Below are 27185 nucleotides of genomic sequence, written 5' to 3'. Positions count from 1 at the left end.
GTACATCTTTTGAAGCTACTACTGGTAATTTATTATGTAAGTGATTCATCAGCATTCATCAGTGAGCATTCATCAGTTTTCTCAAATGATTTTTAGTGAAGAGGTTAAGTATACAGGTCAGGTCTTTTTCATTAGAATATAGTATTGATGTAGTTGTTAATCGTGGTCTAGCTGCAGAACATGCAATGCAATCGTCCGTAGTTAAAGTATGAGCAGTATATTGTACCCATTTTAGCCAAGTATTTTCATTCATTACATGTTTCAGTTTTGTTTGTTTCAATTTGTTTCCATTTTTATTGCTTTGATTAAATCATTTTCTGGAACAGGTTTATTAGGTTCAAAATTGTTGTTCAGATGTAGCCTTCAAAATTTAACTTTAGTTTTCTAATGCAGGGTACAGTATCAATTTTGGAACACTGGAATCCTATGGAATATTCCAGAGTCATAAATGTAGGATGTTTAATAAATAATATTAAAGGATTGCATCGTTGAGTAATTGATTTGCTAAGAAGCATAATTTTCCTATTTTTTGTTAAAGTAATTCTCTGTTGTAAGTCAATTTCAAAATTATCTTTCTCTTTATTATATTGTCCATTGGTGCTCTGGCGATCTCTATAACGTTATCATTGTAAACATTATTTTTGTCAGACATGTGTCCTTACAGACAATTTGTACATTTATTGCATGATCTATAGCGGGTACATCTCAGTCTACACACACAGTCTAGCACTTCACATACTGTAGATTGAATAGTATGTTGCAAGTTTGTCCCTTATAACAATACTTTACAAGTTTTGGTGTCCCTCTCTTTACTCTTTTCAGTGCCCATTGTCTCTTACCTGTATTATTGGTTGTCAGCTCGGTTGTATTGTAGCTTGTTGTTTTGATTATTGGCTGTCCGAGGCCATTCTCGATACTTCAATGAATAAGGGGAATGTACCAACACACTAGAACAACAGAAATTAGCATAATTAGCATAATCAAGAATACACATGGAAAATTTTCAAAACATTTTTCAAAAAATATGGCCTATACTCTCCTTTTCCTTCGTCTATGTTCCTTTTCCTTCATCTACTTTCCTTTTCCTTCATCTTCTTCTCCCCCTTCTCCGGAGCCCTAGTGGTAGCAGGTGGTTGGGGTTGCTCCTCAGGGTCACCGTGTCCAGTGATCTCCGGATTTGGTCGACTTTCTTCATCCTTCACAAGTGTTCTCTTGACAGTGGCATTTATTCGTTCACAATTCCTTGACTTATGACTTGTGGAATCCCAAATTGTGGAAAAACATCAGCACTTAGGTGTTTGACTGCTTTCTTCTTTAAGTTCAGTTTGGTATTTCTGCAATTGCAACTTCACAGTAGTTAGTCCCAACTTTTTCCTGTTCTTCAGTCTCCTTCTTTGTGTGAGTTGGTAGTAATGTTTGTTTGGGCTCCTCACTGAAGCAAGGGAGGGACAGCTCAATCTCCAGGCAGCCATTGCTGGCTTTCACATATCTCTGAGCCTCCTCAGACACTCAAAGACAGGGTTCAGCCATTCCATATCCAGGGTGGACACTCGGTCTGCAATGTCCTTCACAGCGGTCACCACTCATCTGTATGCTGCGTTCACATTGGCCAAAAGACCATCCAGATAGTCAGACTTGATGGAATCGACAAACTCTTGAGTTTTGTCTACAACCGCTTTCAGGGTCTCGCTGATCTTGACCAGCGTAGTATCCAGGCTCTCCATGTTGTTCACGAAGTCCCCATTTGGTCAGAGATGCCTTTGCCAGTTATTTCGACATTGTCGATGATTTGACCAACGGTCATCACATGTCCGATTGGCATGCGCAGCTCCACAGTGCTAAAGGTGTCCACAAAAGCATTGTAGTAGTACTCCATGTTGTCATAGACAACTTGGATGGTGGTGCAAAGAACAGTAGCAATGCTGGTGGTCAGATCCTTCAGAACAACAGGCAGGGTGGTCATCTCCTCAGAGCCAGGAAGACGGAACTGGGTCTCCCTGAGCACTTTGATGGCAGCATCCAGGAAAGCTTGGACATTTTTCTGGAACTCAACAATGAAGTTGCGGAAAAAGATGAAGAGCTGGCTGAGCTGGACGTCGTAGTTAATGTCAGCATTGTAGGCCTCATTGATTCTGGCCACAATAGTGTCTCTCCACTCCAGCACATTGCTTATCAGTATATTATCAGTGAAGCTTTACAGAGAGGACAGGACAGCGGGGTACTTGAACTCAAACAGCATAGCTTTGGGGCCTCCATGTTGTAGGCCACCTGAAGAGTCATCCCATCACTGTCTGGAAGTGGAATGCAGTACCAGGATGTCAACATCAGCATCTGTGTTGTCTTTATTCCAGCTTCGTGACCTTTGCTTTTCTTTGATGTTTTACTGCTAGTTATTTCTTCAAGAGTTGGATCTATTCCCACAGCAGGTTCTCTCAGAAGTTCTTCCTTTAAGATCACCCTCTTCTCCTTTGGCTTGCGAACTAGGATGGAAGACAGTTCTCTCACTTCTTTCACCTCCTTTGCCCATTGGTACATCCTCTTGGCCATTCTCATCTCATTCTCGTACTTTTACATTTTTAATCCGTCCATCTTTCTTCTTATAACATTTCGGGTAGGCTTTAATTGACACTGCTTGATCTTCTCCTTGTAGTAGTTTTTGATGTTTTTCCATTGCTCTTCTGTGGGGGCAATTGCATCTTTTCCACCTTGTATCATTCCTTTTTTGACATATTTTTTAATAATGCCTTGAATGATGGACTGGGTTTCTTGGGCCTTCTTTGGAATCTGTTTCTTTGTGAAGTGCCTTATTTTTCCAGAACTCTATTAATTGATTTAATGTGATTTAATTGGGACATTGTGACATTTTAGTATTTTGTTAAATTACCTTCTCAGCTGCTGTATAATAATTTGGATATTGCTTTGATTGTATTCAAGACGTAGAGTCTATGATTTTTATAGAATAAGTCACTATTTAATAAACAGTTTACTTAGCGTGCGAAATCTATCTAGGAGCCAGCATTGCCTTATTATAGTTCTTAATTGATATTATTTATTTTATTTGTTTAATTTTTTTATTAACAATCTTAATATTTTCTTAATTTTATTTATTCATTATTATTTATTTTTATAAATTTAACAAGCTTAGTATTTTCTTAATAACAGTTTTATTTCACATTTATTAAGCATTTATCTATATCTTCTAATAACATCTAATGATATCAACTGTTTTCTAAATTCTTATTTATTTAGTCAATTTATTTATACTAAATATATATTTATATACTTTATACGACTATGAATAACACTCTATAATAACTATACCCCATCTGGCCAAAAAAGATACAGTCACTAATAAATGCCATCCAATTTTATCCTAATTTAATCATTTCAACTGTCTTCTCTATTTTGTGTTTCAACATCCCAACTTGAGCTAGAAGCTGAAACAGGAGGATTTAAGGTCATGACCTTAGCGTTCCCTGCCAAACGCAAACACAACAATATAGCCATGACCAATATGGATCCTAAAGTTTAAAAGATAGCAATAAATGCAGCCAAAGTGTAAATAACACTTGCCTTCTTCTTTTAGATCTTTTAATATTTTAGTGATATTTGCTAAATTTGACGGACACTGTTTTTTTGCTTATATTTCTGGCTTTTTCAATAATTTCTCTCACCATTTCATTCTTTAGTTTTTTAATTATAGCCTCTAATTTTGTTTCTTGTGTGTATTTTGTTTCGGAAACTGCTCCAACAGTAAGCGTAACCTTTTCCATAAGAGTGCCAATTTTACTTTTTATCATTTGGACGTCAAACAGAGTATTTTCACTAGTATTAATTCATGTCATACCGAGGTAAATAGGCTGCGGTTTAGTTAAATCTGTTAAGCCAATTCCATCTATTAATGCTTCTGTGTTACAGGGCTTGTATATAATGCCAATCTGAATTATTGACCCTTGATCAATTTTACAATGGTAAGATAATTCATGTCCATTCTGGGTGTACCTCATTTGGACAGGTTCGTTTCCTTGAGATCTTATCATGTTGATAAAAATTGCTGCTAGCGTTACATATAGTTTTTTGGGTACCACATTTTTATGTAAACTTGATTAAAAGTTTTGTTTTCTTTTTAGTGTAAAGTTTAACCACTAAGTGTATTTTTTATAAAACTTGCTTTTTTTCTCTCTTCGTGCTAAGTCATAAACACGGAAATGATTAACTTTGTTTCTAATCACACTTTACCCGATCAAAGTGTAAACTTGCTACTTATTATTAATTCCAGTGCTTTTTTTCTCTCTTCGTGCTAAGCCATAAACACGGAAATGATTAACTTTGTTTCTAATCACACTTTACCTGATCTAAGTGTAAACTTGCTACTTATTATTAATTCTAGTGCTGTTTTCCTCTCTTCGTGCTAAGCCATAAACACGGAAATAATTACAAATTTTATATAGTATTAAAGTTATAACAATTAATTGCACAGAATGTCCCAAGAGCACATCACATTAATTTAGCATTAAACCAATTGACAGAAATTCTAAGAAAAAGGCCTCTGTCGTGCCGTCTTTCTGGAGAGCTCGTTTTTGCGATGTCTTTCTCTGGCATTCTGCGGAGGAGATGATTCGCCTGTGCCTCTAGGATTCACAGTATCACATCAGGGGTCACCAAACTGTGAGCTTTTCCCGGAGGCACACCGCAAATAAAAATCCAGTAGGCTCAAGTAGATCCATAAACTAGGTTCTTTTATTTCGGCACAGGCATGATTCATACTGATTCGACACGATCTCCCCATTTGACATCTCCAGAGTGGGCTCTATATACTAGTAGCACACGTCACATTCTCTTAATGATTAGCTTAGAATATACAGACATGTACATGTTATCTGGGTTCAATGAAGACACAGTGTGCTCTTCAACTCTCGTTTTTACCGCCACGGCATACATCCACTGCTATTTACTTCGTTCTCCATTTTTTTCTCTCAATCAGTGATACATGTTGGATTCAGCAGCATCACATCGTCATTTTGGTACTAATGAAAAACAGTCCGCGACTCACTAGCGTAATGTGCATCTATCATCGAAGGTGCTGACAATTGCACGGCTCTTTGCTGTGATGATGGTTATGGTGATGTCTGCTCACATTGGGCACAGCTGTTTTCTAACCCAGAAGTCAGCGGACTTGTTTTTTTTATCAAGCCATTTAGATGAATATTGCAAATTAAAATAGCCGAATTATAACATAATGATCCACTGGTGTCATAGATTACAACTAAAGAGCAGACACAAGTGAAAGAAAAATTCAAATCCATCAACTGGACAAAAAGTTGTAGGAATCAAGATGTTTCACTGCTTATCCGAGCCGCTTCTTCAGATGTGGCAATATCACTGATGGACATTGCGTTATATCTATATCGTGCTCTCGTTGACTTTTATCACTAACTGGATAAAGACAGGTTTAAAGAAATTTGAGAAATGCTGAATTTGTTTGGGTTGACGTATTTGTTTGAGAAGACATTCTTGGTTATGAACTTTAACAAGAATCGTGTGAGGACAAGACTAACTGACACTCACCTGTGTGACATTTTGCGCATGAAAATCACTGTCTTTGAGGCAGACTGGGCCTCAGTTTCTCAGTTTCACCTTCACATTAGTGCAAGCAAGTTATTTATTATCCTTCTGAGGGGAATGGATTCTAAAATCTGAGTGAATTTATTGTGATTATCAAAACCACATTTTAAAAGTTCAGTTTTTCATATTTAAAATCTGTGTATCATTCATTTTGTTTTTTAAAGGTGAAATCCATTTGCAATAAAAAAAAAAAAAAATGTATTGGTTCATTTGCATTTAATATTTATGGTTCAAAGAATGATCAGGCAGAATGGTCGGCCCGCACACATTTTCACCTCACCAAATCTGACCCTCTTTGCAAAAAGTTTGGACACCTCTGATTTACAGTTTCTGTTTGTTGGCTCAGTCTAATGAGCTACACTAAGTGTGAACTGTGCCTGAGTCATACTTAGCATAATCATTAAGGCCTTAATGGTTGGCGTCACACCTATGAGCATAGTAGTTAGCCCTATTGTTTTCTTTGTCTTGATTTAGGTCTGAGGATGGAATTATGAATAGGAGACAGATGATGTCCAAGGCCCATTCCCATTCAAGGAAGGATTGTCTTTCCTAGCAAAAATTGCTTCTTTAACTCCCTCTCAAACAATTTATTTTCTTTGGCTAAGATCTTCACCTCACTATCTTCAAAGGAGTGCTTAGTGTCTTTGAGATGGATATGTACAGCAGACTGGGGTCCAGAGGAACTCTCGCAACAGTGTTGATACATTCTCTTATGGAGTGGCTGTTTAACGCTCACTGCACTCTTCACTACACTGAATGGAGTAGACTACATTGCTTTGTTTGTGGACTCAGGTTTTGTCCTTTGGGTGAACCTGTTTTAGTGTTTATAGGTTTGAAATAGACTGGAATTTCATACTGTCAAATTCAGATAATTTCAGACAGTCACGAGAGTTCCGCAGGACCCCAGTCTGCCTCACATCTCTATCTCAAAGCCACTAACCACTCATTTGAAAATAGTGAGGGCTTGAATGAGCAGCGAAACGTCTTCACTCCTACAACTTTTTGTCCCGTTGACAGACTTTTTCTTTTACTTTGGATCATACCTAGACGACTAAGGGATTACACAGACATCTTAGCAGACACAAACACAACAGGTCTTCTTTGAAAGCTCGTATAAGTTGATTTAGTGTCTGTTTCCTGTACCCTGTGCATAAATAACCAATAGTGTAAAATTGTCATTGCAGGGTCCAGCAGGAGGTCCAAGCCTCACCTTGGCTGCCACAGTGCGGCTCATACAAACTGATGGAATTCTGCAACGCTGTGCAGAATCAGAGGGAACACTTTCAGCGTACACTAGGGATTTTATTCCAATACTGCAGAGATGTCCTCAAAATGGTACATCACAAAATCTCCACTTCACCCATGTTATATCATAACATTCCAAACTGCTCATAGTTGGACATTCATTTTTGTTAATACTACCTGCTCTACATGAACACATTTTGTGTCCTTAAAAAGAGGGTATGAAGAAAAATCATTAGCTTTCTATAACTTTGTTCCCTCATCAAAAACATGCCTGAAGAGTTTTTAGATGTCATCCATGCATGTTTCAGTATTGTAGCGATCTGTGCCGGGCCTTGTATGAATCCTCCTTATGATTAAAGTAAGATTCTGTGCAATGGCCCGCCCACAAGGCTATGTCACCCATGCTCCTACTATTCACCATAAAATTTATAAAAACATGATACAAAACTATGCAACTTGAAGAACCTGATGTGATGTGCAGTAATTTCATTAGTGGGATTCACGCTGATTGTGTTGTGATAGCACTCTGAGGGGGGAGGGACTTAGCATAGAGAGCAAAGGGAAGGGAGACTGAGAGCGTCAAAAACAAAACGAAATGAAACTTGTAAAACATGTTAATATTTTGTTATAGGCGAATATAGCATTTTCAAAACAATAAAAGGGAACATGGTGATCTAAATATGGTATGTGTTACAGTTATGTTACAGTTAATACCTCATAGAAGTAAAATACCCTTTAAAAATGGGGTATTACTTACCATCGAGCATTAAAAACCTCCATCCTAACTTGGGATGGTCCAACCACAACTGCTAATTTGTATCTTCATGCGGAAGACATCTCTTCTCAATTTTTCGTATCATTCAAATTCATCCAACAAAATATATAACCTCCTTGACTAGAGATAAATAACAGTTTGGTGCTTCGATTGTTCATTCTGCAGATTTCTGCATTCTCAGTACAATGTGTCATTTTTCCCTTTTTTACTCATAAACCGCCATCTTTGTTTTGAGCCAAATGGACCATGTGTCAATCACCCCCAACTGAAATTGGAGAGACAAGATATGGTTCCAGACCCACACGTCTTTGTAAAGTTTTGTCAAAGTGTGATAAGGGTATTAAATTTCTATGGGGTATTAACTGTTAACACATAACATATTTCGATCACCATGTTACACTTTGTTGGTTTGAAAATGCTATATTAGTTGAACACAGCATTTATAAAAGTTTAATTAGTTTCAGTTTTGTTGTTGACACTCAGGACAGGGAGCGGCTGTGTGGTGAGAGCACGGGGTGTGCTGCAGAGAAACGGGGTGTGCTGCAGAGAGCTTCCTGGTTATGTATTGTAGTGTGTAAAAATACTATAAATATTAATCCATTTGCGAAGTTCAGTGAGGTTTGAAATACAAAAAAAAGAAAGTTGTATTGTTGGTTAGAGCAGATACAGACAGGCAGGCCCAGGCCTGTTCTGCCCAGAGACTCGTAGCCTTCCGGTGTCCCAAGTCTCTCTGAGTCTCTCTCCTAGAGCATCTGGTCCTCAGTGTTAAATTCCCATGCTAGCTGATGTTCTATCGCGATATCCCGCACAAGGTGTAGTTTTTACTGTTTTACCTGTATGTGAACATGGCAGCTGAATAAAAAAAACTTCTCTGAATAAGATCCTCGTGTTTTGGGAATTTACACTCAGTCTTCTCCCGAGCATCTGAGCTCTGAGTATTTATACCAGAATGACAAAGCTACATACATTTCAAAGCAGAGTGACTTTTGTTTTACATCCATAAGATAATGAACTTTTACACCTGAGGATAAGACAACTAAGGGTTTCCTGGAGGATAGGGCAGTGCGTTCACACATGTTAATGTCTAGTCTGGGTCTCTGGATTTACTCAAAGACATATGGTAAGAATATTTTCTTCACAACATGAATATACTTAAAGTTCCATCATAGCAGGCTTGTGGGGGGAGTCTTAGACAAGACGCATGGTTTTTGACGGGGGAATAAAAGTTACAACATGGTAGAAAGCTTCAAAAAGTCGTATATGAATAATGCCTCCTCTTTAAAGCTGAATTCCACAATTTTTTTCTCAGGATTAGGAAATATATTGCACGAACAGACCTTTGTGAAAAAAAATTACTACTACACAAAGTACAACAGAACTACCCACTTTAACTATTAAACAATTTGCAAACTTGTAAGAAAGCCATGCGAGTCACTACATGAAAGCTGACTGTTCTAAAGCTGTAGCGGGAAAATAAGCAACAACAACAACAAAATACTCCTGAATGTAAATACTAGATTTATACATACTTCCTGCTTTCACAGTTTGAAATTCAGGTACTAGGGTTGTCAAAAGTATCAAAAATTGGATGCTAAAAGTAGTATCGAAACTAGATACTCATTTGAGCTGGTATCGATACTAAAAGAGTCACATCTGCAGGACAGAAATGAACTTGTCCTGACAATTTATGAAATGATCTTGAGCTGCATCAGAACAAGTATAAGACACACAGACTAGTATACGCCCATGGACCACTGTGGCCCCTACCTGGACACTGAGGGATTACACAGATATAAGGACACATGGGAATAGAAAAGAAAGTGCGACTGTTTAATATTGAAAAGCGCATTTTATACTCTAAAGAAAGATTTTTTTTTTATTATCATCGTGGTGTTTATATTAAGTCTGTTCCTTAGTATCAAAATTAAGTTTGAAATCTTAGTATTGTCACGGTACTATCAGGTTCCCCAGTTTTAACTTGAGCTTATGCGGTTTCCAGGTGCAGACTGAGAGCCATAGGTTGCTCTGTCAGCTGCAGCATCACTTAAAACTGTCCCAGGAGGCAAAACACTTCTGTGGGCCCATGCACCTGCACCGGAGGCACCAACAGGAGCTGAGGAGGGAGCTGCGCAGAGCTGAACACCTCCTGAGCAAATGGGACTCTTTTGTGCGGCTAGTGGACTACATGACTGTGGAGACAGTGATCACAGCCATCCAACAAGATGTTGCACGCTTCAGCTACAATGTCCTGCAGGTGACTCACTCTCTACACTACTAGAGCTCCGAGATTAAAGCGCCTATGACAGGTTTTACTAAAATGCAGTCAAGAAAAATGTTTTTTTCCAGTTTGGCCATATATAGGTTTCAAATTTTACTTCCTGGTTGGAAATCATGACATCACACTAGGGAATTCCTTAACTGATACTTAGCAAGCATGTGTTACCAGAACCTGAGCCAAAACTCAACTCAAACTCAAAACATTTTTGAGAGATAAAAATATAACACAGCACCTTTATTTTGTTTGGAAATATGTTAAAGTATTGGACAATGTGTTTCTTGTGTAAATTGTGACTAACTTTTGGACAGAATTGTTCTTAGTGTGATGTCATAAATATTCAATGTTAGGAAAGAACTGAATAATTAATCTACTGAAAATACGTATTCAGAATATTAATTTTGAATAACTGTATTCCAGTACAGTTACTCTTTAATTTGGTGGTATTCAGAATACAATTACTTTCCAAAATTTAAAGGAATACATAACAGTACTTCTTCATGTCATTTTGGCTTTGAAGTTATGAGTGACAAAGAAAAATAGACAACTTTGCAATTTTCCTTTGCTAGTTGGACGTAGATTACTGCATCACAAACAAGGCAACAAAATAAGCAGTTTGTAATTCTATGTAGTATTTTTTCATTTAAGTTAAATTATTCTAAGTATTCAGAATACAGTACTCTGACTGGCCCACGTAAAAAAATTATTTTGAGCACAGGTACACCTAAAGCACATCTCACAATCTGTTCTTATACAAGTTCAAAAGAGAGTGGGAAGAAGGAAACTTGTCAAGTCCCTCCCATCTTCCATCAAGACAAAAATCAAATGCTTTGTTTATGTTTTCTATTCAGTTGAAGAAAAAAAGATATGATATATATATATATATATATATATATATATATATATATATATATATATATATATATATATATATATATATATATATATATATGTCAGACATGCAGAAGCTGTCCTGCCTGCCTGTCTGCCAAAATGGAAGACCGTCTGGTCTCAGAGTCAATGCGGCTGAGCTCGTCTGTGATGGAGGTGACGATGGCGGAGACTGCTCTGAGGCTCTTGTAGCTCTCCTCCTCTCCGCTCAGCTACATGGCCTTGGCCAGCAGGATTTCCCTCATCTCCGCTGTGGCAGCTTGGACGCTGAAGCTGGAGCTTTTTGTCAGTGCCACTGACCTGCCTGAAGCAGAGCCAGGAGTGAGGCTTTTAGAAGCAGCACTGGAGTTTTTCAGGGCCTCGCCACAGCAGGGACACAGTCTGAATGGGAGTGTTCTGGCTCTTGGCTGCTCCTCTTCACTCTCTGCTCCATCAGAGGGTTCCTGCTGCACAGAGCCTCTACATGAGATATATCTGCCCAGTGTCTCTCTGAGCTTCTTGCACATCCTTCTGGGCTCTGCTTTCTCCTCTGTGCTCCGCTCCATGGCTTCAGGGGCAGTGGTGTGGATCTGAGCCCGGTGATGCTGGGGGTTCTCTGCTCTTCCTCTGTCTTTTCAGGAGCTGTAATGACCTCCAGCTTCTCATCATGGTGCCTTTGTGAAGAAGAGCATCTTCGGCCCATATTCTGCCTCGGTCTCGTGGAGGGAGCCTCGTCCATTTTTCTATAGCACTTTTCCACCTTCAAGGCACTCAAAGCACAACAACAAGGAACCACTCACCCATTCACACACCAGTGTACGCAGACACTGAGGGCAAGGTGGATTAAGTGTCTTGTCCAACGACACAACGACAACTTCCACTTCATGACATCACAAGACCAATTAACACCATTCAAAATGCAGTTTTGATTCCATAGTGATTCATCAGCAGTACAGGGCACCCTCAGTCTCTCAAACGTAAATGTTTTCATGAAGTTGAGGTAAATCTAATGTAGTTTTCAAACCTCTGTTGTGTCTCAGACTCAGTCCCTCACGTTTGAAACAGAGCTGATCCTGAGTTCTCAAAGACAGCTCAGTGTGGACCCAGGACTGCACCAGTTCCATGCTCTTCTGAGAGATCTGATGACTGCCAAAGACTTCCTTATTCAGGTATGAGCTGTGCCAAAAATCAGGGGTGGAAAGTAACTCATTAATGTTCATGTTAAAATGGATATTATGCAAAATAGTTTTTGGAGCTTTCTAAAATGTTATAATGTTGTTACCTCATCAAAAACATGACTGAAGAAATATTACATATCGTCCACGCGTGTTAGAGTAATGTTGCGATCTCTCCTGGGCCGGATTTGAACCCTCCTTACGGTTAGCTGTACGATTCTGTGCAATGCTGAGCTCAAAAGCTTACGTCACCCATGCTCCTACACGACAATTCTCCATGAATGATGATACAAAACTGTACATAACAGCACAAGCAGTGACTTAGCACAGGGAGCAGGAGTGAGACTTGGAGCGTTAAAAAGACAAAAGTGAAACTTATAAAACAACTTGATATGTTGTTTTTAGTGAATATAACATTTTCAAAACAATCAAAGGTAACTAATGGTGAACTAACCGCTGGTTTGTCAGGGGACAGACACTTAGCAACAGGTTTATTGACAGCTTTGAGAAAGAAGCATCGATTGGTCTTTTATTAATGTTCATATATATATATATATATATATATATATATATATATATATATATATATATATATATATATATATATATTCAGACGAAGAGCGGTTCAGAAGCCCCTTATGAAGAGTGTAAAAATAAGGCAAGCTACGTCGCCCGGACTGGCGTTACCGGGGCCCCACCCTGGAGCCAGGCCTGGGGTGGGTGCTCGACAGCGAGCGCCTGGTGGCCGGGCCTTTTCCCCACGGGGAGTGACGTGGGGCCGTCCTCATGTAGACCTACCAAAGGATCCGTAAGGGGCCGGTGCTTGAAGAGCTGGGCGGCAGTCGAAGGCAGGGGCCTCGACGACCGGATCTCTGGACATGGAGACTAGCTCTGGGGACATGGAATGTCACCTCGCTGGGGGGGAAGGAGCCGGAGCTTGTGCGGGAGGTTGAGCGTTACCGACTAGATATAGTCGGCCTCGCCTCCACGCACAGTTTGGGCTCTGGAACCCAACTTGTTGAGAGGGGCTGGAATCTCCATTTCTCTGGCGTTGCCCGCGGGGAGAGGCGGCGAGTTGGTGTGGGCTTGCTCATTGCCCCACAGCTCAGCCGCTTCATGTTGGGGTTCACCCCGGTGAACGAGAGGGTCGCGTCCCTGCGCCTTCAGGTCAGGGACAGGTCTCTCACTGTTGTGTCGGCCTACGGGCCAAACAGCAGTGCAGAGTACCCGGCTTTCTTGGAGTCCCTGGGAGGGGTACTAGACAGTGCACCAACTGGGGACTCTGTTGTTGTCCTGGGGGCCTTCAACGCCCATGTGGGTAACGACAGTGACACCTGGAGGAGCGTGATTTGGAAGAACGGCCTCCTTGACCTGAACCCAAGTGGTGTTTTGTTATTGGACTTCTGTGCTAGTCACAGTTTGTCCATAACGAACACCATGTTCGAGCACAAGGGTGTCCATCGGTGCACGTGGCACCAGGACACTCTAGGTCGGAGGTCGATGATCGACTTTGTCGTGTCGTGTCATCTGATCTTTGATAGCGTGTCTTGGACACTCGGGTGAAGAGAGGGGCTGAGATGTCAACCGATCACCACCTGGTGGTGAGTTGGATCCGCTGGCGGAGGAGGAAGCCGGACAGAACTGGCAGACCCAATCGTATTGTAAGGGTCTGTTGGGAACGCCTGGCAGAGCCTTCTGTCAGAGGGGTCTTCAAATCACACCTCCGGGAGAACTTCTCCCTGATCCCGGGGGAGGCTGGAGACATGGACTCCGAGTTGGCCATGTTCTCCTCCTCTATTGTCGATGCAGCCGCTCGTAGCTGTGGTCGTAAGGTCTGTGGTGCTTGTCGCGGCGGCAATCCCCAAACCCGGTGGTGGACACCGGAAGTGAGGGATGCCGTCAAGCTGAAAAAGGAGTCCTATTGAGCCTTGTTGGCTCATGGGACTCCTGAGGCAGCCGATGAGTACAGGCGGGCCAAGCGTGCTGCGGCTCGTACGGTGGCAGAGGCAAAAACTCGGGGTTGGGAGGAGTTCGGGGTGGCCATGGAGGAGGACTATATGACGGCCTCAAAGAAATTCTGACAAACTGTCAGACGCCTCAGGAGGGGGAAGCAGTGCTTCACCAACACCGTTTACAGTGCGGATGGAGAGCTGCTGACCTCAACTGGGGATGTTGTCGGGCGGTGGAAGGAATACTTTGAGGATCTCCTCAATCCTCCCGTCATGTCTTCCAAGGAGGAAGCAGAGACTGGGGACCCAAAGGCGGACTCGTCCATCACCCTGCCTGAAGTCACCGAGGTGGTTAGCAAGCTCCTCGGTGGACGAGATCCGTCCCGAGTACCTCAAGTCTCTGGATGTTGTGAGACCGTCTTGGCTAACACGTCTCTGCAACATCGCGTGGCGGTCGGGGGCAGTACCACTGGAGTGGCAGACCAGGGTGTGTTCCAATTACAGGTGAATCACACTCCTCAGTCTTCCCGGTAAGGTCTACTCCAGGGTACTGGAGAGGAGAATCCAACCGATAGTCAAACCTCGGATTCAGGAGGAGCAGTGTGGTTTTCGTCCCAGTCGTGGAACACTGGACCAGCTCTATATTCTCCATCGGGTCCTCGAGGGTTCATGGGAGTATGCCCAACCAGTCCAAATGTGTTTTGTGGATCTGGAGAAGGCATTCGACCGTGTCCCTCGTGGTGTCCTTTGGGGGGTGCTCCGGGAGTATGGGGTCCGTGGCCCTTTGCTGTATGACCCGAGCAGGAGCTGTGTTCGCATTGCCGGCAGTAAGTCAGACCTGTTCCCGGTGCATGTTGGACTCTGCCAGGGCTGCCCTTTGTCACCGGTTCTGTTCATTATATTTATGGACAGAATTTCTAGGCGCAGCCAAGGGCCGGAGGGGGGTCTGGTTCGGGAACCACAGGATTTCATCTCTGCTGTTTGCGGATGATGTTGTCCTGATGGCTTCATCGAGCCAGGACCTGCAGCAGGCATTGGGACCGTTTGCAGCCGAGTGTGAAGTGGCTGGGATCAGAATCAGCTCCTCTAAATCCAAGGCCGTGGTTCTCGACCGGAAAAAGGTGGTTTGCCCTCTCCGGGTGGGTGGTGAGTCTCTGCCCCAAGTGGAGGAGTTCAAGTATCTCGGGGTCTTGTTCACGAGTGAGGGAAGGGTGGAGCATGAGATTGACAGGCGGATCAGTGCAGCGTCTGCAGTGATGCGGTCGCTGTATCGGTCGGTTGTGGTGAAGAAGGAGCTAAGCCGGAAGGCGAAGCTCTTGATTTACCGGTCAATCTACGTTCCTACCCTCACCTATGGTCATGAGCTCTGGGTAATGACCGAAAGGACAAGATCGCGGATACAAGCGGCCGAAACGGGTTTCCTCCGCAGAGTGGCTGGGCACACCCTTATGGATAGGGTGAGGAGCTCGGTCACACGGGAGTAGCTCGGTCACACGGGAGGAGCTCGGAGTAGAGCCACTGCTCCTACACGTTGAGAGGAGCCAGCTGAGGTGGCTCGGGCATCTGTTCAGGATGCCTCCTGGACGCCTCCCTAGGGAGGTGTTCTGGGCATGTCCCACCGGGAGGAGGCCCCGGGGAAGACCCAGGACACGCTGGAGGGACTATGTCTCTCGGCTGGCCTGGGAACGCCTTGGGATCCCACCGGAGGAGCTGGAGGATGTGTCTGGGGTGAGGGAAGTTTTGGGAGTCCCTGCTTAGACTGCTGCCCCCACGACCCGGCTCCGGATAAGCGGAAGAAAATGGATATATATATATATATATATATTCATTTATTTATTAATATGTGTGTGTGTGTATTGTGTTACAGGCCTGCGACATGTGTGATGTCTTTGATGGAACTTCATCTCAGAACCTGGTTTCCAGCTGTGCCTCAGACCTGGATTTCATCAAACACTCCACCACTTGTAAGATACCTCTGTGCTTACAACATTTCTTGCTTCAGATCCAGAACACATACTTCTCCAATACTTTACATAGATGTGAGTCTGGTCAGCGGTGGATCTCTGTAAATTAAAATTCAAATGGCCTTGAATACCAGGTGGATTTGCCAATCAGGGACATGCATGGTCCAGCCGGTTCAAAACAAATATGTGCACTTACAAAGAAAAAAAGACTGAAAAAGTTTGCAAATTTCTGCTGCATCAATTAACTAAGCACTCTGTTAATGAGATAAAAATTATTTAGTTTTAAATGATGGGAGACCAATGAGCTCCTTTGTTTCCGATGTATCACTGAAATAAACAAATCTGACTGCACATCCGTGTTTGAGTCTGGCTCTAGGTGCGACAGAGGGAGTGGGACCAGACTGATATAAAGTTGGACTTGCCAGGCCTGATATGCCAAGCAATTTGCTGTCGCCTGGCATATCGGATTACGATAGTCCAGCATATCAGATTATGATTAGACCAGATTATGATTAGTGACAGCGAAACTCTCATCCACTGTGCCCTTGGACTCCTAAATGAACAGAGAAGTTGTGGCCCCAGTTGCCAACAATATAATAAAATATTTCTGGATGTTTTTTTTTTTCATCCTACATGGAGAATAACACTTCCTCATGCCTTCCTTCTACTCTTTATATGCTTTATAGATAACCCAGAAAGTACGCGTGGCACTGATCAAGAGTTTTGGTGCTGTCAGTGTGCCCAGAACCAACAGAGCCTGTTTCAGCAGCAGAACTCTGGTTTGGAGCAGCAATCTTGGGCCCCTGGACAGTCTGGGGCCCATGGACAGCCTGGAACCCCTGGACAGTTAGGAGCCCAAACAAATGTCCTTGATTTGAATAGAGAGCTGCTTGAGTGGAGCTTCAGCATGTATGACTTGTCTGAGCCTATGGGAGCAGCAGAGCACCTCATTCAGGTAAAACACTGTGATGGAGCTCAATAGTCCCGCCCACTTTCCAGTTTGGTTTCAGAAGTAAATTTACCATTCATTTTTCTCACAGACTTTCAAAAAATTCAAATATTAAGATTTCACAGACATCACCGAAGCTAACCAACTATGTGCTAACCAGCTTTATGCAACCTAATATCCATAACACATTTGTGTTAAATGCAAAAAGCACATTTAATACACAAGATTCTGTGAAATGTTTTAATAATAGATAATAGTTTATAATACTTCAGAAATTGACACTTTGCATCTGATGTCATCAACATTCTGGGTGTTTGATGATATTAGATGCAAAGGCTCAGCTCTGCTCTGTCTGAAGCTCTGTTACTCAGTTAGTAATGTCTGTATTGAGTTTTCAGACTTAAAAAATACATACATTATTAGCTGTATTTTTGGAGTTTTCAGACTATCTTAAAACTTTTTTGTTTGCTAATGTGTTCATTGTGCATAATAACTGCTGAACATTCCATTATACTGTAGATTTACACGCAGAACAGCCCCAGCATGATGTCACTGCAAAGTATCAATTGTCTTGCCATCATTAGTTACCACATGACTCATTAGCCATGAGTAAGCGTTCAAACTTAGATTTTTTTATTTTATTTTATTTTATTTTTTTTAAGAAAGTCTATGGGAAAAAATGAATGAACTTCAGGAACCAGGATGTGTGCGGTCACTGTTGTGCTCCATGCTCATCGTACAGACCAGCGTATACTTTCACTACTATACTCTCAAACTCAGTATCATGGTTTAATTCAAGGAACAAGTCAATATTGTGACGTTAAAGCAGACCTGTTCTGCAAAATGAACTTTCCTGAGCTTTAAACCATGGTATAGTTGTTTTGCTACCCCTCCAGAAATTGTATTTGGAGTGATCTTTATTGCTTATTTTCAAGATGCCATTTTGCCAATCAAGCCTTGTTTTCAGCACCACCGGCATATGTCCACTTTGATGTTTTTTCCCCCTTCTCCAATTTCATTTTCTTAATCGATGATACACATAGTCATTTTGGTACAAATAAAAGCAAATCTTCATCTTGCTAGCATGATAGACTCGGACAGCTTCACGGTTCTCTGTTGTAATGACGTTTACAGCCACCTTGCCTTTGAGCACTGTAGTTTTCTAATGCAGAAGTCAGCGGATTTGTTTCTTTTTAAGTAATTTTAGATTAATATTGCAATGTGTAAATGATAACATAATGATCTACAGGTGTCATATATTATAACTATATACCACACCCAAGCATAATATGGCTTAGTAATCTGGTTTTGTCCTGCATGTGAAACTTGAGTGGTCAGTAAATGTCTTACTGGATCTTTCCCAGGGTGTCATGTCTTGTCTGAAGCTTCTGACAACATTTGACAGCAATTGAGTTAATTAGAGACACCTGTGGGTGTATTTGAAGGTACACCTCAAACACACTGCTTCTTTGTTTCAAGTCAAAAGAAATTAGCCAAGATATTATGAAGAAAATTGTGGACTTGCACAAGCCTGGTTCTTCCTTGGGTGAGATTTCCAGATGCCTGAACGTTCATCTGTTCAAACAATTATACACAAGTATAAACACTGTGGGATTACTGCCAAACTGGTTACAATGTGGCTTAAGGATAACAAAGTCAATGTTTTGGAGTGGCTATCACAAAGCCCTGATCTCAATGCTATACATTGGCAGATCTGAAAAGGCATGTGTGAGCAAGATATTCTACAAACTTTGCTCAGTTACTGTCAGGAGGAATGGGACAAAACTCCTGTCAACTATTGTGAGAAGCTTGTGAAAAGATATCCATAGTGTTTGACCCAAGTCATACAGTTTAAAGGCAATGGAATCAAATACTAATGAAATGTATGTAAACATCTGACTTTGAAGAAAGTCATGAAATCTGGCATTTAGCAAGTAGAGATAAGTTTGGTAATCCTGATTGACCTAAAACAGGAAAAAACTTTGAGTGAGTAACTGGTGAGGCAAAACTATAAGATGGTTCAAAGCTCTTAAAAGTCAATTTTGCAGAATAGACACGCTTTAAGAGGTTAATTCAACAATTTTCTTTCATTGCTTCCATGTTTATGCCTTGCAGGAGGAGCTGGACTTGGATTGGCTGTACCACAGATTCTCCTGGCTACTGGAGGTGTATGAGTTTGCGGAGTCCTGGAGCCCAGAGCTGAGTGGGTCTCCCAGGGGCCCGTCTGTAAAGGGTGGAGACATAAACAACCAGTCTGCAGAAGATGGAGATATAAAAGTCCAGTCTCTGCAGGTTTATAAGGAGCAGATAGTCAGAGTACATGGCTGGCTCAGCACGCTCCGCTCTGTTCCTCCATCTGTGAAAAGCACCAAGCAGCTGTTTGTCATCAGCTGCACTGGAATCACACACAAGCTAGGTAACTTCACATCACATAACTTTATCTTCATGATCCTGTCCTATACAATCTATTTACCAGGATTTTAATTGTACTTTATGGGCACCTACTTCCAGAGTTGGATAATAGTCAGTTACATTTACTTCGTTGTCTGTGTAATCCTTCAGTTACCCAGATATCATACAGAGCAAAAGAAAAAATCTGTTCTGTTCAAAAGTTCATCCAAGCTCATCTAAGCAGCTCTTTCAACTGAGCGGCAAAACGTCTCCTTTCTAATTCTTCTGTCTAGTTCATGCAATAGAATTTACTCAGTTACAGTTTACCTGAAACACTTAAAAAAAAAAAAAAAAAAAAGCTTTTCAAAGTACTTTTCTAGCAGCATAGTTTAGTAACAGTACTCTTACTTGCGTAAAAGTTTTGGTTCCTCTTCCCGCAAGTGACAAAAGGTTTATGTTGACAATATGAAATTATTTGAGTTTCTTGCAACACTCCTTTAGATATGATTTGGTATCCTTTGAAAATACCAGGTTTTGTGCATTATTTAGCCCTATTGTTTTCTTTGTTTTTTTTTAATTTGGGCCTGAGAATGGAGTTATAGATGGGGATAAATGACGTCTGAGGCCCCATTCCTGTTCAAGGAAGGATTGTCCTTCCTAACAAAATTGCATCTTTAACTCAAAACTTCTTCACTTCTTCACTCCTTCAACGTTTTGTCCAGTTAACAGATTTTATTTTTCTTTTGCTATGTTCAGTACATAACAGATGGAACAATTAATTTTTTGCAGTCAATATTTATCATGGGTATTTTTGTGTACTTTGCTGTGATTTGAGCTGTAGAAGGTTGAATAATTAACCTCTATGGCTCATTCTAGAATCATTGCATCACTGGGAAAAATCTAATCTCATATGTAGAGTTTTATGTTCCATGCAGTACAGGTGCATGTATAATGTGGGTCCTATGGCTCTGCTTCTCACTACATATGTTTAAAGTGTACTTGACGGATTAGACTACATATTTCACATTTTCTAAAACATTCATTTTTATCAGATTTTACTAAAAATCTTACATAGTATTTTCAAGTTCTCAAATTTTGGTAAAGTTTATAATTGGACTTGGTTGGACATAGGCAGCAGATATGACATACTGTATGTAGAGGTTATTCTGTAAATGTTACCTAGCAACCATAAAGTTTACAAGGTCCAAAAAATGTCTAAATTACACAAAAGTTATGTCTTGACTGATACAAATAAATTAAAACACCTTTATTTTGATAAATGACGGTTTGTACTAGCAGAAGAAAAAATAAAAATAAAAATCCTTGTGCATAAATTATCTCTGCATTCTGATGGAGTTTTCAGTGTTGACGACATAGCTGGAGGAATTCTGTTTTAGAACAGCATTACCTTTTACCTAGCTTTTTTTGCACAAATTGCCATTGAACTGATGTAAAACTATGATAAATATTGATCACAGGTTCTATGTCAGAATTTTAAAAACATGAAAGCCTGTCATATTCACTTAAAAGGTCTTATATTACACAAAATTGACTCTTGTGAGCTTTTAGTTGGAATTTATTTATTTATTTGAAGGACAGCATGCAGATACATTAAAAAGATGGCTGCACCTGATTTAGCAAAATGCTAATTTCCATCTGTAGTCCTTGAAATCTTGTTACCTTATCAAAAACATCAAAACCCTACCTGGAGTTGTGTTTTGTTTTAGTAACCCTTTATTAGTGTGTCTAAATACAAATGATTCTAGTGAAAGTGTATGGAGTTAAAGATTTGCGAATGAAACAAAACACAACTCGATCAGAAAATAGCGTAATATGGGCCCTTTAACCTCAAACCCTCTCTCTCTTTCAGAAGAACAGCTGAAGGCCATAGATGGAGACCTTTTGGCGTGCCTGGTGGGAGAAGTGAGTGTGTCGTCCCAGAGGCTGATCTCAGAGCTGGAGTGGCCTGCGTCAGACCTGCTCCTCACAAACCAGGACTTTAAACAGTACGCTGTCAAGGTATGCATGCATCTCCAGCACTCAGGCATATGTAAATACATATATACATGGTACCCAGAGGTATGTGGAACTTTAGTGGCAAGTGAACTTTGCTTCTCTGAGCCAGCATTTGAGCACTGACTTTCGAAACAATTGCTTTATTGAAACGATATTTTGGACAGTGGTGGAAGAAATGCTTAGAAAGTAAAGTATTAAGTAAAAGTACAGATACCAGAGTAAACAGATACTCAAATAAAAGTATCACATGAAAAACTACTTGAGTCAAAGTATTAAAGTACCTGTTTAAAAATGTACTTGGGGTAAAAAGAAAAAGTATTTTGTGCATATTTTGAGGTCTTATAAAGCTTCAAATGTAGTGATTTTGATACAGTTTTTTGCTGAATTTTGTTCAACAGAAGCAACTGAGTTTTTTTTGTTTTTTTTCCTATATTTGTATATTTTTGTTTGCTCAAACTATGAACGTGTTAAAAATAAACCTTCAGCCTTTTCAACGGGTCCCAATAATAAAAAAAAAAAAGTTTTAACTTTTCAACCCTGTTAAAAAAAAATGGAGTAGAAAGAACCCTTTCTCAAATATAGTAAAATAAAAGTAAAAAGTATCCACTTTAAAATGTACTCAAGTACAGATACCAAAATTTTACACTCCTTTACTGCTTGTACTTTGCTATGGTCCAGCATGGGTTTTGGAGCAAGAGCGTGAAATAGAGGCTGCTTAATTTTCTTTGTGCTCTAGTAGATGTACTCACAGAGGTTTGTGTGTGTCGTAATGTCCGGATGGACGAAAGATGCAGACTCGAAGAACAGGTGGCACAAGGTGGCAAAAGACTGGTTTGGCGGGTGACACTCTGGCACGGGACAAGATGAGCTGGATCAGAGGTGGCGGTGCACGGGGAGTCCAGGGGGCAAGATCTGACAAAAAGAGAAGAAAGTCTGACTGAGCACGAGAAACAAAATATAAAAAATGAGACTGAGCCAAGCTGACTGTACCACGAGGATACACTGCCAATCTGGCAGCGAGTGTAGAGATCCACCGCCTCTTAATACTCCCCAGGTGAACGTTTGATTGCTTGATGACATGCAAGGGTCAGGAGGTGGAAGTCTCCGCCCAGCTCCAGGCATAGACACAGAAGGGACGGGGAAGGCAGCACAGAAACACAAGGACAGACAGGACTCATGACAGTTAGGCCTTTTGAACCATATCATATTTTGCATAATCTCCTCCCACACTAACAAACAGAAATAGAAGAATAAGTTAGTGTCCAACAGCAATCCGACCAGAACTGAAGAAGCAGCTTGGATGAGCAGTGAAAAGTGTTCACTCCAACTTTTTTTTGTCCAGTTAACGGAATAAATCGTGGATACAAGTGGCCGAAATGAGTTTCCTCCGCAGGGTGGCTGGTCGCTCCCAGATAGAGTGAGGAGCTCAGTCACACAGGAGGAGCTCGGAGTAGAGCCGCTGCATCTCCTTGTCGAGAAGAGCAGCGGAGGTGGCTCGGGGAAACCTCACTTGGGAGGTGTTCCGGGCATGTCCCACCGGGAGGAGGGCCAGGGGTGAGGGAAGTCTGGGAGTCCCTGCTCAGACTGCAGCCCCCATGATCCGGCCCCGGATAAGCGGAAGAAAATGGATGGATAACGGAATAGAATTTTTTCTTTTACTATGGATCGTACCTGAACAACTGAGACATTACATAGTCATTCATGCTTGTTTCATTAATCCATTGAAAATGCCCATATCACATTTCTGTCTCTCAAGTCTCAAATACAGGCCAATACATTATTCAAACATGCACAAATAACAAAACAGATATAATGGGAAGATAACACCATTAAATCATGGTTGATGTTGCATAATGTCAGGATTTGGGGTTTTTGTGTGTTGTGTGTGTTCTGTGCTGTGCTGTCCCCCCCCTTCTGTGTTTGAGCCTGGAGCTGTACGGAGATTCTGGTTACTCCCACTCACACCTGCAATTCATCTTCAATCAAGCTGCACCTGTGAGTACAAAAGGACTGAGGATCCGACACCCAGGGCCAGATCGTCTTGTCATCTTCTGGTATTTTCATGTCACGCTCCTGTTTATTTGTCCGTGTATCCTCTGTGATCCTGCTCCTTGGAACTACACAGCGCTTCCGCCTCCGACCCAGCTCTCCACGACTATATGAACATCTCAGCCTCCGACCCAGTTCACTTCGACCGGTATGGAAGCCTCTGACCCCGCTAGCCATGACCAGCTCGAAGATGATGGCATACGACTCCGCTCTCAGCTGTCTGCTCCGTCAACCTTCATTTGCATTCCCATGTCTGTAAACGAACTTTGTTTAAACCTTTCACCCGAATCTGAATCTTTGGTCCCCTTGTCAGTCGCTACAACACATAACATGTCTCCTTTTACCATCATGTCAGATATGATGGCACTAGCTGCTGTGTGTGCAGGTAAAGCAGTGGTTCTCCCTATGGCCTGGTCTGAAGCAGAGACTGGACTCCACTCACTTCCTCCAGTACCTCATCATGAGCCACTACAGAGAGCTGAGTGCAGAGGAAAAACAGCAGAGTTCACAGGTCTGGACTAGTATTACTACGACCAAGTTCCTCCCAATCCCAGAGCCCCAAACCAGACCATACACAAGCTCACCAACAACACCTCTGTACGTCTGTCAAATAAAGACATATACTGTAGACATATATATGTATATGTGTGTATAGATAGATACAGATATCCAGAAAGGCTCATACTGTACCTAAGTTACCAGAGAATTAGGCTACATCTTGACCTAGCCTGAAATGATTTTAGACAAAATTTCTTGTCAGAATGAAGCGTGCTGTAGTATGTATTGATACTTTGCAGCGAATGTCATCAAAATTCCCTGGGGCTGTGAAGCTAACTGAAGGCTCTACTCTGTCTGAAGCTCTGTTAGACTTTTATCTGAGCTTTGTTTTAGCACAATCTAACCACAAAGAACTGACTGATCAAACCATGACAAATGAGCTCTTTTATGCTGTCCTTCACACACAAACATTACAGTCACAAGCTAGCTACCATTAGCCAATAGTTTTTCAGTTTCAGTCAGTCTCACTCTCTCTCTTTTTGTTGAAAATCAAACACCTAAACACGACCATGAATGCTTGTATTGATCACAGGCTCCTGAAAATGTGCTGTTTAAATCTGTTTTTAATGTTTTCAGACTATCTTAAAACTTTTTTGTCAATGTTTGCTGTGCATTGTGTCACCATGGTAATTGATAAACATTCTGCCATAGACATACATGTAGAACACCCTCAGCGTGATGTCACTACAAGGTATCACTAGAGGTTATGCAGCACAACCATTGGAACTTTATTAGTGAGTTATATGAGTGTTAGTGGTGAGTAATTATATTTTCTCCTGTAAATGCTCAAAACATCCATCCATCCATTTTCTTCCGCTTATCCGGAGCCGGGTCGTGGGGGCAGCAGTCTAAGCAGGGACTCCCAGACTTCCCTCACCCCAGACACATCCTCCAGCTCCTCCGGTGGGACCCCAAGGTGTTCCCAGGCCAGCCGAGAGACATAGTCCCTCCAGCGTGTCCTGGGTCTTCCCCAGGGCCTCCTCCCTGTGGGACATGCCCAGAACCTCCTTAGGGAGGCGTCCAGGAGGCATCCTGAGCAGATGCCCGAGCCACCTCAGGTGGCTCCTCTCGACGAGAAGGAGCCGTGTACTCCGAGCTCCTCCCGTGTGACTGAGCTCCTCACCCTATCCCTAAGGGTGCGCCGAGCCACCCTACGGAGGAAACCCATTTCGGCCGCTTGTATCCGCGATCTTGTCCTTTCGGTCATTACCCAGAGCTCATGACCATAGGTGAGGGTAGGAACGTAGATTGACTGGTAAATTACCTTCTTCATGACCTTCTTCACCACAACGGACAGCGACCACATCACTGCAGACGCTGCACCGATCCGCCTGTCAATCTCACACTCCGTCCTTCACTCACTCCTGAACAAGACCCCGAGATACTTGAACTCCTCCACTTGAGGCAGAGACTCACCACCCACCTGGAGAGGGCAAACCACCTTTTTCCGGTCGAGAACCATGGCCTCGGATTTGGAGGAGCTGATTCTCATCCCAGCCGCTTCACACTCGGCTGCAAACCGTCCCAGTGCCTGCTGCAGGTCCTAGCTAGAAGAAGCCATCAGGACCACATCATACGCAAACAGCAGAGATGAGATCCTGTGGTTCCCGAACCAGACCCCCTCCAGCCCCTGGCTGCACCTAGAAATTCTGTCCATAAATATAATGAACAGAACCGGAGACAAAGGGCAGCCCTGGCGGAGTCCAACATGCACCGGGAACAGGTCTGACTCACTGCCGGCAATGCGAACACAGCTCCTGCTCCGGTCATACAGGGACTGGACAGCCCTTAGCAAAGAGCCTCGGATCCCATATTCCCAGAGCACCCCCCAAAGGACACCACAAGGGACACGGTCAAATGCCCCTTGAGGACCCGATGGAGAGTACAGAGCTGGTCCACTGTTCCACGACCAGGACGAAAAACACACTGCTCCTCCTGAATCCAAGGTACGACTATCGGTCGAATTCTCCTGTCCTGTACCCTGGAATAGACCTTACCAGCAAGACTGAGGAGTGTGATTCCCCTGTAATTGGAACACACCCTCTGGTCCCCCTTCTTATACAGAGGCACCACACCCCAGTCTGCCAATCCAGTGGTACTGTCCCCGACCGCCACGCAATGTTGCAGAGACGTGTCAGCCAAGACAGTCCCACAACATCCAGAGACTTGAGGTACTCTGGACGGATCTCGTCCACCCCCGGAGCCTTGCCACAGAGGAGCTTGACGACCACCTCGGTGACTTGAGCCAGGGTGATGGTTGAGTCCGCCTCCGGGTCCCCAGTCTGCTTCCTCCTCGAAAGACGTGACAGTGGGATTGAGGAGATCCTCAAAGTATTCCTTCCACGACAACATCCCCAGTCGAGGTCAGTTGAAGGTGAGTTGAAGACCCCTCTGACAGAAGGCTCTGCCAGACATTCCCAGCAGACCCTCACGATGCGCTTGGGCCTGCCAGGTCTGTCTGGCTTCCTCCTCTGCCAACGGATCCAACTTCACCCGAGTGTCCAAGACACGTGGCCGGAGATCAGATGACACGACAACAAAGTCGACCTCCGACCTAGGGTGTCCTGGTGCCACGTGCACTGATGGACACTCTTGTGCTCGAACATGGTGTTTTTTATGGACAAACTGTGACTAGCACAGAAGTCCAATAACAAAACACCGCTCGGGTTCAGATCAGGGAGGCCGTTCTTCCCAATCACGCCCCTCCAGGTGTCACTGTCGTTACCCACATGGGCGTTGAAGTCCCCCAGGAGAACAAAGGAGTCCCCAGTTGGTGCACTGTCCCTCTCAGGGACTCCAAGAAGGCCGGGTAATCTGCACTGCTGTTTAGCCCGTAGGCCGGCACAACAGTGAGAGACCTGTGCCCGACCTGAAGGCGCAGGGACGCGACCCTCTCGTTCACCGGGGTGAACCCCAACACAAAGCGGCTGAGCTGTGGGGCAAAGAACAAGCCCACACCAGCTCGCCGCCTCTCCCCGTGGGCAACGCCAGAGAAATGGAGAGTCCAGCCCCTCTCAAGGAGTTGGGTTCCAGAGCCCAAGCCCAAGCCCAAGCTGTGCGTGAAGGCAAGGCCGACTATATCTAGTCGGTAACGTTCAACCTCCCGCACAAGCTCAGGCTCCTTCCCCCCCAGCGAGGTGACATTCCATGTCCCCAGAGCTAGTCTCCATGTCCGGAGATCCGGTCGTCGAGGTTCCCGCCTTCGACCGCCGCCCAGATCTCCATGCACCAGCCCCTTACGGATCCTCTTGCAGGTGGTGGGTCCACATGACGATGGCGCCACGTCACTCCTTCGGGCGGAGCCCGGCCGGGCCCCGTGGGGAGAAGCCTGGCCACCAGGCGCT

At 42.9% G+C, this 27185-nt stretch overlaps 1 protein-coding gene across 1 annotated transcript in view; it reads left to right on the top strand.

The window, feature by feature from the left end:
* The window catches only part of LOC117370472 (dynein heavy chain domain-containing protein 1-like), a 75072-nt gene that overhangs the window by 5570 nt on the left and 42317 nt on the right, over positions 1–27185 (top strand). The window contains exons 5-14 of the mRNA XM_055221766.1: positions 1753–2116; positions 9645–9899; positions 11004–11372; positions 11831–11959; positions 15782–15878; positions 16565–16833; positions 18943–19243; positions 21089–21237; positions 23407–23538; positions 23669–23794. Of these exons, the coding sequence (XP_055077741.1) occupies positions 1753–2116; positions 9645–9899; positions 11004–11372; positions 11831–11959; positions 15782–15878; positions 16565–16833; positions 18943–19243; positions 21089–21237; positions 23407–23538; positions 23669–23794 (2191 nt within the window). The remainder of the gene's footprint in view (positions 1–1752; positions 2117–9644; positions 9900–11003; positions 11373–11830; positions 11960–15781; positions 15879–16564; positions 16834–18942; positions 19244–21088; positions 21238–23406; positions 23539–23668; positions 23795–27185) is intronic.

Source organism: Periophthalmus magnuspinnatus, chromosome 1, assembly GCF_009829125.3.
Source record: "Periophthalmus magnuspinnatus isolate fPerMag1 chromosome 1, fPerMag1.2.pri, whole genome shotgun sequence".
NCBI classification, from domain to species: Eukaryota; Metazoa; Chordata; class Actinopteri; order Gobiiformes; family Gobiidae; genus Periophthalmus; species Periophthalmus magnuspinnatus.
Note: the sequence above shows the minus strand (reverse complement) of the source record. Positions and strands in the feature narration are given on the sequence as shown.